At 39.7% G+C, this 12,736-nt stretch overlaps 1 protein-coding gene and 1 long non-coding RNA gene across 3 annotated transcripts in view; one reads left to right on the forward strand and one right to left on the reverse strand.

The window, feature by feature from the left end:
• Positions 1-5,968, forward strand: part of FBXO47 (F-box protein 47) — a 26,140-nt gene extending 20,172 nt beyond the window's left edge. For both annotated transcript variants that reach the window (XM_053892758.1, XM_019415987.2), the window contains 2 exons: positions 826-985; positions 1,639-5,968. In XM_053892758.1, the coding sequence (XP_053748733.1) occupies positions 826-985; positions 1,639-1,751 (273 nt within the window). In that variant the 3' untranslated portion in view covers positions 1,752-5,968. The remainder of the gene's footprint in view (positions 1-825; positions 986-1,638) is intronic.
• On the reverse strand, positions 3,753-10,702 carry LOC109247403 (uncharacterized). The gene is made up of 3 exons (XR_002071723.2): positions 10,333-10,702; positions 4,398-9,744; positions 3,753-3,850 (listed from the first exon to the last, which is right to left on the reverse strand). It is a non-coding gene; the product is annotated as an uncharacterized LOC109247403 (long non-coding RNA).
• Positions 10,703-12,736: the final 2,034 nt, after the last annotated feature.

A 12,736-nucleotide genomic window follows, 5' to 3' on the forward strand; every position in this document is an offset into this window, starting at 1 on the left:
GGTCATAAGCCATTGCATGTGTGGGGTAAGTCATCTCCCAGAATTGATCGCAAGCTCTTTGACATCCAGGACTATGTTGCTTATTAATTTCATAGTGCCTGGAACAGTGCCTATTACACAGTGCACAGTCCACAAATCTTTCCTGTCAGATTTACATTATAACTAAATGTTACACTACTATATGGTTTATTTTCATGTTGTGTGTTATTTGACTATGTGATTTAAGTTGGCCATTTAGAATGTTAGTAAATAAACCTTTGTCCTTTCAGCTACTCTTAACTATTAACATGTAATCTTTACTTTAAATGTTTTATCTTTTAAATAATAGAGAGGTAAATACTCCCTACAACTCTTATGGTAGAGAGTTGATAATACCATAGTTCTCTTGCCTATTAAAATTTCCTGTTTGTCACCCTTATTGGATTCCCGGAAAATAGAAGCCCTGTCTTAATGGCTTAACCGTTGTGTCTCCAGCTCTTAGCATCTGCTCAGTAAATATTTGCTGATTGAATGAATGAGCATAAGTCTTATTTTTGATATGCTTAATAATTATTTGCAATGTTAGTTCTTACATTAATAAATAATACCCTATGATAATCTTGAGCAAAACTTTTATTTACCTCACACTTTTTTCCCACTAAAATTGTACCATTTGAAAGCAAAGGAGAATTAAATGTAAGAGCATTTCTCACTTATAAACTCAATATGATGTTATGTGGAATAAAATCATGTGAAGTCATAAACCATTATTATTAGTACCATTTTAAAATTCTACAGTTTCCTTTACATGAAGATTTACCATAATTCTTTTTATATCTAAATCAGGTGTGTGAGAAAGAACTATACTGCATGGATTGGGCGGTTAAAATGATGCAAAAAGTCTGTAAAGTCTTTAGCACTCCGGTGGAAAGAAATAACTTCCTGCAGAGTGTGGCAAATGCATTTGCTTGTGTTATAATGGAAATGCTGCAGTCAATTATGTCTGGTGAGTGTACATGTAGATGGTACACAGGTGTGAATAAAATGCATTCTAATCTCCACTTGAAACAGATAATTCTGTGTAGACTTTTACTTCTAAACTAAGAATAGAAGGAGCAGACATTTTTGGTTTGTTTTTCCATGAGATATATTTAGTCCCTGGTTTTGCTGCTTTTTAACTCTGGTATGGATTTTAATGGAAAACATCAGGTTGAAGAGTCTGCTCCAGAAGGAACTCGTTTCAATTTTGCACAGTAAAATGTTAACTTGCCAACTATCATAATCATCATAATAATATCCCATATTTTTTAGTTTCAACACATATTATTGTATAGTTTAATTAGCTAGTCAATATGATAATCAACCCTATTTTGCAGTTGAGAAAACTAAGTCTTAGCGAAATTACTTGACTTGCCCAAAGTCATATAGTTAGAGGCAGTAAAGCATGAACCAGCACCCTTTTCTTCTACTTCTTAGTCAGTACTCATATATAACTCCCTGATTTCAGTGGTTAGTGTATGACTTAGTAAAGATAACTAACTAGTCTTCTGTTACATATTATTAGGGAAAATTGGAACATCTTGTTCTGAATAAATCATATATTTAAAAATTTAACTGTGATTTTCTTTTCCCTGCTGTCCATTCCTGTGTGGCATACAGGAGACCGTGATGAAGATGACAGAAGCTTTTTGAATCTGTTCCATCTTGTGCATGCTCAGGCTAACTTCCATAAGGAGGTCTTGTATTTGACCATGAATACTCTTTCTACCTAACTACTCAAAAGCCTTGCATTTAGAGAATACCTCACTGAACTAACAATTAGAAGAGTGCTACTTTTCCACACTCAGAGAACAGCATCCACGGGACTTTTTATCACCTAAGTAACCTAAGAACTCAAAAACCATAGAATTTTAGAGGCAACTACTTACACCATTATTAATATAAAAATTACAGACAACCCCAAGAATGTATTGAGATTTCTCTGGAAAACAAGCTGTGCCTCCAATTTTGATAAACCTAACACCCAACTAAATAGAGCATTAGTATCCAAGAATCTGGGGCCAACCTGTATGTGTGGATGTTTGAAGCAAGGGAAAATTCTGTTTTATAGGTAGAGATGACTCAGATTCACTAAATGGCTTGTATCTGTTCACTTTGCTTAGACTGTGTAGACATAACCTAAAATGTTTTGTGAAGATTTGTAATATGATATTTTGGAATGTATAGATATAAATCACATGTTTTACTACCTTTTGGCATATGATTACAAAGAACATATATTTTGTTCATGTTTTGCATGAGCTAACAGATCAAAAACCAAAGGAAGTGTGTGTATACATACACATGCATATATATATGTATGTCTGTATATATATATATATATATATATATATATATATATATATATACTTCCTTCTTTAAGACAAAAATCTATAAATAGAGGAAAGTCTATAGTCTTTTTTTGAATAATTATTTATTTTTGAGAGAGAGACAGAGCACAAGTGGGGGAGGGGCAGAGAGAGAGGGAGACACAGAATCTGATTCAGACCTCAGGCTCTGAGCTGTCAGCACAGAGCCCAACATGGGGCTCCCATGAACCATGAGATCATGGCCTAAGTGGAAGTCAGACACTCAACCGACTGAGCCACCCAGGCACCCCAATTAAATCATCTTTTATTCCTTCCTAGAGATTAGAGTAAAATGTTGCAAGTAAGGGAGAATATAAAATGAAAGAAAGTATTTATTCTACTGCCAGAACAATCTTCACAAGTAATTTGCACTTCTTCCTAAAGCTTTCCTCCCAAAGAGTGGGACTTGAAGGAAAGTGCAAGCACACATGGGTAGAGCAACCCTGGAGAGAGTGAGGTTTTCGTTCAAGTAAATGGTTTCCAAGAGGCTCCAGGACTATTTCACTCTAACTGGCATCTACCACCACTCTTACTATTAAAATAGAAACTAATAGTGTCTCACGGGGCTGAAATCATGCTGGAGCCTTCCCGGACCTCCCATTTTCTTCTCTTTGGGTTTGATCATTTTATTTCTGCTAAAGATACACCCCGTCCCCCTGGAAAGGATGCTGGCTTAGTTTCTCTAAGCTCTTGACTTAACTCACCTCTGCAGCTGATGAAGGAAAGGAACACTAGAAAATATAGAAATTACCCATATAAGTGGGATGTAAATTGTGAGAAATTCTCAAGTGTTTGGCAAGAGGGACTCAGAGATTTAAAGGATTGAGGAAGAGTGAAATTTTTGGAGAAAGCGTAAATTGTGATAACAAGATTTTACTATAGTTCAGTAGCAAAAGCACTTTCCTTCATTTCTGGAATGTCAGAAATTAACTATCTTTCTCTGATGGATGGTCCAACTATACTTCCGTTGGTGGCCGGAATTTTTTCTCCAGAGTTTAGCATTTGCATATTCATGCAGAAACAAAGTTCTTGCTTTTATCCTGGTTTCAATTTCTTCCTCTCATTTTAAGAATTCACCCAGGGGCACCTGGGTGGCTCACTCATTTGAGTGTCTGACTTCAGATCAGGTCATGATCTCGCATTTCGTGGGTCTGAGCCCCACATCAGGTTCTCTGCTGTCAGTGCTGAGCATGCTTCGGATCCTCTGTCCCCATCACTCTCTGCCTCTCCCTCGCTCTCTCTCTCTCTCTCTCTCTTTCAAAAATAAATAAACATTAAATTAAAAACAGAATTCACCCACAATTAAATTAGAAAGATTAAAAGTTGGCAGATACCAGAGTACAAAATAATACCTTGATTTTAGCCTTTTCTTCTCCCTCTCTCACTCTTTTTCCTATACAAGCTTTGGAAAACCTAATCCATTTATTTGTGAAAACACTGGTGATTCCAAGTTGCCAATATACCTATTAGATTATTTGGGGAGAAAAAAGGAAAATGGGGGGAAAGTAAAATTTTAAAATAAACAGTGAATATCTTTAGTATTTTACTAAATAGATGTTAAGTTTCATTCTCTTACAGAAAGAAATTTGGCATTGTGAAGTTTTCTTGAATTCCTTGAATTATCCCAGTCTCCACACCAGTTATTTTCAGCACGTTTACCAAAGAAGCATGGTTTAACTTAAAACATTTTTAAAAATCTATTTAAGTATGCTCCACACCTAATGTGGGGCTTGAACTCACAACCCTGAGATCAAGAACCGCAGGCTCTACCGACTGAGCAGGTCAGGTGCCCCTTAACTTAAAACATTTTTGGAGCCAATTTTCAATCTCGTTATACACTTGAACGGACTTGACTGTTGCTATACAATGTTTTAAAAACATCATTGTATTATCCCGGATAATTGTGAGACTATTATCTCATCCACCCCCAAAATTTGGAACATAAAGAAGTCTGATTCATTCTTTAGGTACAGTAGATAAATGAAAAGAAAGTGAAAAGAAAACGCTTACCAATAAAAAGTAAACTGACAAGTTCTTCATTCAGTTATTAATAGACAAGAATAACATTGAAACTAAACTTGCAATTTCCTCAATTCAGCAGCCCAGTTTTTTGCCAAATACATCTGTCATCAGGAATGAAGTGTGATATCAGATGTTAAGGTGGGAGATTAACTTGCAAAAGCACATATTATTATCACTGGTATTGATGTTTAAGTGACGATGCAGACATTCATAGTGCTACCGAAAAAGGAGCATTTGCAAAATGAATGGCCTAACCATAACCAGGAGACTGGCCACCGCTAACTTGAGAACAGTTATAACAACGTGAGCTGCTAACAGGTCAGATCATTTATCCCACATCTTTTTCTAAATTAGAAGATTGACCTGGTCTTCTAACTCTTTTTTACCTTTTAATAGTAATTCCCTCAGTCTCCTTTGACTTTCATTTGATGCTGAGTTTTACTTCTACTAGAAGGCAAACCCAATGACACATCATTATATTTATCTTTACCATTGTTTCTAAACACACACACAACCCCATACTGACAAACTAAGGACACTTCTTTTCCTGGAAACTCATTCAAAGCTTTTATCTTGTGAGATAAATACACTGTACCTTAAGAGATCAGGGAACATCTATCTAACCTTAGCACTTTTTTTTTTTTTTTTAATAATTGTGTCTCATGCTCTTTGGACCCCTTAACTTCTTTATCATATTCACAAAGCAGGCAGTAAATTACTAAATTTGGGCAGCAGTTCAATCATTCAAGAAGTTCAGGTGGTTGCCTATCAAGCTGTTCTCCATAGCATGAACAATAGACACCTTATTTCACACTTTTCCCATCTTCTGACGACTTAGTTCTTGCTTCCAGTTCTTCTGTTATCACAAAGATTTTTATTGCCAGGATAATCATTCACCTCAAATGGAGATCAGAGCAAGCATGAGGTTTACAGGAAAAGATGCAACTGGAAGAACCATCTTATGTCAATAAAAAACAAACCTTAACCTCTTTGTGTGTTTGTCGCTCAAGAGTTAGCCTCTTTAAGTGAATAGTATCCAATTATACGATTACAGATTTCTTTGTCAGTAAGTATTGTGAAGGGTAAAAACATAAAACTGTTATGCTCTTTGGTTGCTGGACACCTTACTAGAGATGTCACTTCTTTCAATTCCACTAGCAGGTGGCAGTGAAACCTGTAAGAAATCAGGTTATGGACATATGTTTCTTCGTTGATTGAAACGTCGCTAAGATAGGAAAAATGACCTGAAAAACTATTGGATAGTCTTCTCTAGGTTAAAAAAAAAAAAAGTGCCGAAGTACTAAGGACACATTTGATTTTCATCAAGAAAGCAAATATAATTTCAGAAACTTCCTTAAGTAACCAGAGATGTAAAAAAAGGCTTAGTGTAGCCCTTGAAAGGCTTTCTTATAAATGTGTACAAAGCTGAAAAATATCAGTGTTATTTTTAAAGTATTATATTTATGATAAAATGTCTTTGATACCTAAATATTTAATATTTGCTAAATTTTATTTAATTTGTTATTTATTCATATTAATAAAATTAAAATTAAAAACATTCTAACTTGTTCAGAGTTTTGTCATTATGTAAGTCATTGAATGTAATTCCTTTAATTTTTTTTTAACATTTACTTATTATTGAGAGACAGAGAGAGACAGAGCATGAGCATGGGTGGGGCAGAGAGAGGGGGAGACACAGAATCCGAAGCAGGCTCCAGGCTCTGAGCTGTCAGCACAGAGCCCGATGCAGGGCTCGAACTCACAAACCACGAGATTATGGCCTGAGTTGAAGTCGGGCGCTTAACTGACTGAGCCACCCAGGCACCCCAAATGTAATTCCTTTAAATTATTTCTTGTGGAGGAACTGATTTTTATTTAAGCTGTTAATTATAGCTCTACCATGATCAAAACAAAACATCTTAGTATAATGTTGCAATAAGCTATATATCTATGTATACTTATGCTTAATACTATAGTATATAAATTAATTGGTTAAATACTTTCATTTGCTACCAAAAACTCATAAATTGAACAATAGCCTATAAGTAGATCAGTATTCTACACTATTCTGCTATTTAATTCAGAGACCAAATTCCAAGCAATTGATATTCCAAATACTACAAGTATAGTTTAACATCAGTTTCAAAAAACAAAATATGTAATTAAGTATTGTGGATTGATTACTTGCAGTTTCCCATGACAACAAGATCTGTTTTTCTAAGAACAAAAAAGTTCTTAAGTATTTCTAGATGTATCTGCATGTTTGAGTTTATAATGGAAGTCGTGTCAATGGCTTTTTCTGTTTCCTCTTTTATATATGACTGGTCTTATTTTTGTTTAAAATAGATGGGAGCAAAACTAACTTAGAAGAGGCCATTCTAGGCTTAGCAAATATTTGGAGTGTGATAAGCTAAAGCATGTAATTCAAAGACAATTTTCCACTTCAGCTATGCTTAAGTACTTTTTATTAAGGGAAAATCCCTTTTTTTGAGTAATTTAACATTAAAATGGTACTTTTAAGGGATCTGAAGTCTGAATAATGCTAATTTTATTAATTTTTTGGATAATGCTAATTTTAAGCCTCTTAAAAGCAAACAAATTTTCTGAAGTTTAGTAAATTATGTCATGCCAAGTTTCAAATTCAAAGTTTGGACATGATTCTGTACACCCAGAATAATGAGTCTTAGGTGGCTTAAAACTTAGTAATATTTATTATTATTTTCCATTATTTAACTGTTTCCCAAAATATATCCTCTTTCTCCTGAAATAAAATACATCACTTTCCCATACAAATTTCTATTTTTTATCAAGAAAGCAGGAATTAGTGTAATGCCACATTAACTATTTTCTAAGTAATCTACATTTAGATTTATTACTGCATTGATGTGGACCAAGTGTAATACCCACTTTATAGGACAGGATTGCCTATGACAGATTTATAAAATGTATACAAAACTTTATATTATACGGGCGCCTGGGTGGCTCAGTTAAACGTCTGACTCTTGATTTTGGCTCAGGTCATGATCTCACGGTTCATGGGTTTGAGCCCTGCATCGGGCGCTAGCACTGACAGCATGGAGCCTGCTTGGGATTCTCTCTCACCCTCTCTCTCTGTTCCTTCCCTGTGTATGCATGGGTGCTCTCTCTCTCAAAAATAAATAAACATTTTTTAAAAACCTTTATATTACAGAAGTAACTCTTTTCAGTGTTTTATTATGTATTAGGAGGCCAATATACAAATAGTTTAAATATGAAATTTAAAAAAGGTATTGAAATGATGCACCCAGTAAAATTCTATTATAAGCTGGCATTTTCTAGCATGGATAGAGGCACAAAGTCCTAAAATTTCTTCCAAAATATAATTACTTATTTTTTGAAACCTTAATATTTCACAAGCAATATGGACACTCTTTCTGTGCTTACACTGCACCCAATATCGGTGATATGTATCAGTGGGCTAGGACTGAAACTGGCTGATTGTTTTCACTGAGTTGTTTAGCCATTTCGACTATGCGTGAATACAGGCTAAAGAGCCTTGGCCTCATAAAAGACTTCAGAGTGAACCTGGCTAGAGACTAAAACTTGAAGATTCATACCACTATAATTAACTGTGTAACTTGGACCCCCTCCAAAATACTGACGCTTGCCTTACAGTAGAAAAAATTTTAGTGTGAGACACGAAGTTATGCCAAAGAGTCAGAGGAGTGTTTCAGTGGGAAATGTCATGTCACGGCCTCCCCGGATAAGTGAAGATCAGCCTCATCCCTGTATGTATGCTTCCTACACTAGCTTATCTGTCAGATCACCTCCTTGTGTCACATACCACCATAGAGTATATTGCACCTGTTAGCATTCCCTAAACAGCTTAGGCGAATTATCACTGATACAAGTTTGGAGTGAATAAATATCGTCATTCTCTTCTCACAATGTAGCTGGTAGTGCCCAAAAAAGAAAAAAGAGAGAGGGTTTTCCAGTTGGCTTTCATTAGCAAATGTCATTTAGAGAGAGCAGGAAAGCAAACTGCTGGTGAACTATTAAGAGTTTGTTCCATAGGAATTCTGCTCTCAAAGGTGTGGTTTCCAAAGCTAATGCATCCCAGGATTGAAGAAGTTTAAAACGGAAAGGGAAGATTTTAAATGAAAATTTAATAATAAAATAAAAAATAAATTTGAAATAAAAAATTTACCATTAACAATTTTCTAGTCTAACCCTTTCATTTGTCAGAATAAACAAAAGCCCTGAGCGTTAAATGACTTCTCGAAGGTCACATAATTTGTTGCCAAGACAATGCTCCTGGAGTAGTGTATTTTTCTTGGCCAGAATCTTAAAATGCAAGTTTTCCCTTTTTATTGGATCATATATTGTATTGCCTCAATTTTACTGCTTTTTTAAAACACGGAAATTGAACACAATATTATAAATAAAAACTATTAAGTTAATCTTTCTCCTTGTTTATTTTTAAGCCAGAAAGGAAAATCCAGTGTAGAACCATCATGATGGACTTTTCAAAGGAATGGGTACCGCAGATTTGGGGCCCAAGTCTACTCTGGGTTCCAAAATATATAGTTTCTTCAACCCTAACTGGACAAAGAAATATGTTGAAAGTCTTTTTTCCAGAAAAGGGACATTTGACAATATAAAAAAAAAAAAAACAACAAACATTTATTTTGGAGCAAGAGAGAGATTTTCCCCACATAACAAGTAAGATGAGTTATAGCTACCCTATTTCAATAATTTATAATTCAGACAGTCTCAAAGAATAATGACTATATAACCATTTCTCTCTTTAAATGAGAAGCTGGGGCTCACGTGGTATGGAGTGGAAAAAATATCATAAATCTTAAAAATTCAAATGACGAGTTCCTTCTGGCTAAAGAGTGAGACAAGGGATACTACACCACCTCAGGCTGTGCAGTCTGCAAAGACAGTGATAAACTGAATACTTCAGACATGAGGGTAGACAATGTGCTCTTGAACTATCCCCCCAGTGTGTGAGAGGGAAAGGGAAGAACATACTTTAGCATAATACGCAGTTGCATTTACACCTAGAGAGAGGCTATCAAAATGGATATGTGCGCAGTTCTCCGTGGTAACTTTCATGAGTCTGCATTTCAGCTCTGTGTCCTCAACACCTTCTATCCACAGCTCAAACGCACACAGCATCTGCCAGCCTTGCCCACGAATTCCTGACGTCCCGGCTGAGTGCCCCTCTGCCTCTGGGCTCAAAAAGCCCCTTGCTCCACAGTGGTTAGCCATATCCGGAAGGTTCTGGAAGAGGTCTGCTGGGCAGCAGGACTGCTGCTAAGAGGTCTCTGGTTGGAGTGGAGACCAGGAGCTGTGGGAAACCCAGAAACAAGGCTGAGATGGGAACAGCAAAGATACCAGCAGCCCAGTACTGGCTACGGACTAAGAAACAAATTAGGAATTCCTCCCTCCTGGCCACCAAACGCCAGAGTTGGAAAAGAATGGACATCTCCCCCAGACCCCGCTCCCAAGTACATTTCATTAGCTGCTTCACCTTCCAGGGAAAACGAGTCACTAATTAATTAATGCAATTGTGGAAGCATAATTGCAAACCGCTCTGCTGACATATAAAGATGTGTTTTACCTTTAATTACCAGGAGAAGAAAGGCAACTTGGACTAGGAACACCGAACTTGAAGAAAAAAACTAGGAAAATAATAGTCCCTCCCCCGCCAAGCACACCACTCCCAACCCATTCTATCTAAAAATCCTTTGTACTGCGGGGTTTATTTTTCATTTTAAAAATCGTTCGAATTAGGTCTCAGAGAAAGAAGTTGGCATTTCTTATTCTTTTCAGGGTGGTCTGAGAAATGCTCTATCAGTGCGTCTGAGGCAAAAAAAAAAAAAAAAAAAAAAAAAGGCTAACAAGATCTCTTTCAATTTGGTTTTTGAATCAATACCCGAAATAACGACCAGAAGCAAAAATCCACCGGTGCGTCAGCAAAGCAGGATGCTCGGCCAGTCAGCTCCATCCTTCCCCCCCGAGCTGTTCTGAGGGTTCCCCGCCGCAGCTAGAGCAGATAGATAATGTAGGACAGAATGACCAGGCCTATGATGGCAAAGAACATCAGGATGAAAATATCCAGCATGATGGAGTCCTCGGCCGAGGAGGCCTCTGGATTCCGGGCAAATGTGAGCTGTGAGCACGGAGGTCGCAGCCAGTGGAGAGAAATGGCTCCCTCTTCCCTCCGCTGCTCGGTCTTTTCCCTTCCCCCTCCCGGGGCCCCAGCCGAAGGGATGCGGCAGCTCCATCAGCAGCCTACTGCCCCCCTCCCCCCCACCCCCTCTCCCCCCACAGCCAACCAATCACAAAGCCCGGGAGCGGGTAACCAAGGCACTGCTCGATTTAGACCCAGCAGAAGCGAAGAGGCTCAATTTCTCCCCAGGAACCCAATCCCACCCCTTCATATCTAAATGGAGGCTGCGTGATATGGACGGAGGAGGAGATCTGATCTCTCTCCAGACGCCCTAGGAATGAATCCTCCTGACTGCCTCCCTTCTTCCTTTTTCCTCTAACACATCTGTGGCCAGTTACCTCAGAAAAATAATGGTGGGGAGCTGGGTGGGCCATGGGCAGGTGGTAAGGGTCACGTCGTGGAGGGACACGGACAGAGGGCTCGGGTGAGTCTCGGTTGGCATCTCTGGGGTTGGAGCTAACGCTTGGGGGATTCCCGAACTCTGCCAGATACTGCACACGCGCTGTAGGTCATTTCAACCTCCCCACAAGCCTTTTATAGATGAGGCTCAGAGATGGTCAGGAACTGGCCTGATGTCTCATTGGAAATGGGGGAGACCAAGATTTAAAACTAGGCTTGCACACTCGGGAGTCCGTGTTCTTCCCCCCCCCCCCCCCCCACCTGACGGGCCCACCCTGTTCATCTGAAATGCCCCTCAGCCCTACCTGCACGGCTCAGATCACTCCATGGACAGTGTGAGCGCCAGAGATCTCTCCTCCAGCGACTCCTTGTCTCTTCGTGGTCATTACCCGCATTCTTGTTCTCTTCAGAGAGCTCAGGGCAGTGTTTCATCAAAGAGCGTCCTGGGGCGCCTGGGTGACTCCATCAGTTAAGGGTCTGACTCTTGGTTTTGGCTCAGGTCGTGATCTCATGGTTCGTGGGTTCAAGCCCCACATCAGGCTTGGCACTGATGGCGTGGAGCCTGCTTGGAATTCTCTGTCTCCCTCTCTCTTTGCCCCTCCTCTGCTCACTCTCTCTCTCTCTCTCTCAAAATAAATAAATAAACTTAAAAAAAAAAAAAAAAGAGCACACTAATGAATTCCCAGGCCCCTCCCTGCAATGAGAGGGTCTAGATATACAAATTTAAGCGATGCCTTCTGAGGGGAAAGGAGAATTAATGATTTATCTTTTAAGCGGGGTGGCGGGTACTCAGTTACGTCTTGTGTTGTTTTTATTCCTTTTTATGTCTTAATGATTTCCTATTACATTAAAAAAAAAATTCCCTGTGACATCTCTGAGGCCTAGTGTCCTTGGCCCTACCCTACATAGTTCTTTTGAAGGCCCCAGGGGTGAGGGCATTAGTAACCCCCTTCCACATGTTAGGCCGCGGGAACTGAGGCCACTTCTAGAAGGGGGTCTGGAAACTGTGCCCATCGGCTCGTGCCCAAGAGGAAGAGCCCGGGGTCTCTGTGAGCGGGGAGCCTCTAGAGACGGCGGATTCCCTCCCAAGCCCACTGCCCCCTTGAATGAAGGTGAATGAAGCCTCCTGGGAGAGAGGGCAGCAGCTCTGCAGACAAGAGGGGGGAGGCCAACAGGAGGCGAGATCTGCCAACTCATTCCCTTCCGCCGGAAAACACATTAGGCGGCAGCTCCTTCCCAGAGGGAGCGGGTGGCGGTACTGTCTTTAATTATCCCGCCCAGCGCCTCCGACGCTCCCTGCACCCTCCAGCCCTGCCTCTCTCTTACTCTCCATCCCCAAGGCTCGGGGAGAGCCCTCTCCATCTCCGCTGCTGCTAACCTGAAGCCAGAGAATGCCTTTGTTCTGGGCCCCAAGCGGGAAAGGCCCCTTTCCACAAGGCAGCTGGCAAGGCGGCATGGCGTGAGGCTGCGAGGGTCACACGGTGGGTTCTGAGACCTCTGGCCCTGAGACCTCTGGCCCTGCCACTAGCTGTGCAACTTCTGCCAAACCACGGCCTCCCTGGGTTCCAGTGAACCCCCATCGGTGAGGTAGACATTGTCGTGGTGATTTGGCTTGTGAATACTGCTTTGGGTTGCCAGACCACCTGATCAGATGGCTTCATCCCCTGTCGTATCCCGCGGGCAGACCGCCCCTCTGCCAATCCCTCAA

This window comes from Panthera pardus, unplaced genomic scaffold, assembly GCF_024362965.1.
Source record: "Panthera pardus isolate Hobbes unplaced genomic scaffold, ASM2436296v1 HiC_scaffold_3, whole genome shotgun sequence".
Taxonomy (NCBI): Eukaryota; Metazoa; Chordata; class Mammalia; order Carnivora; family Felidae; genus Panthera; species Panthera pardus.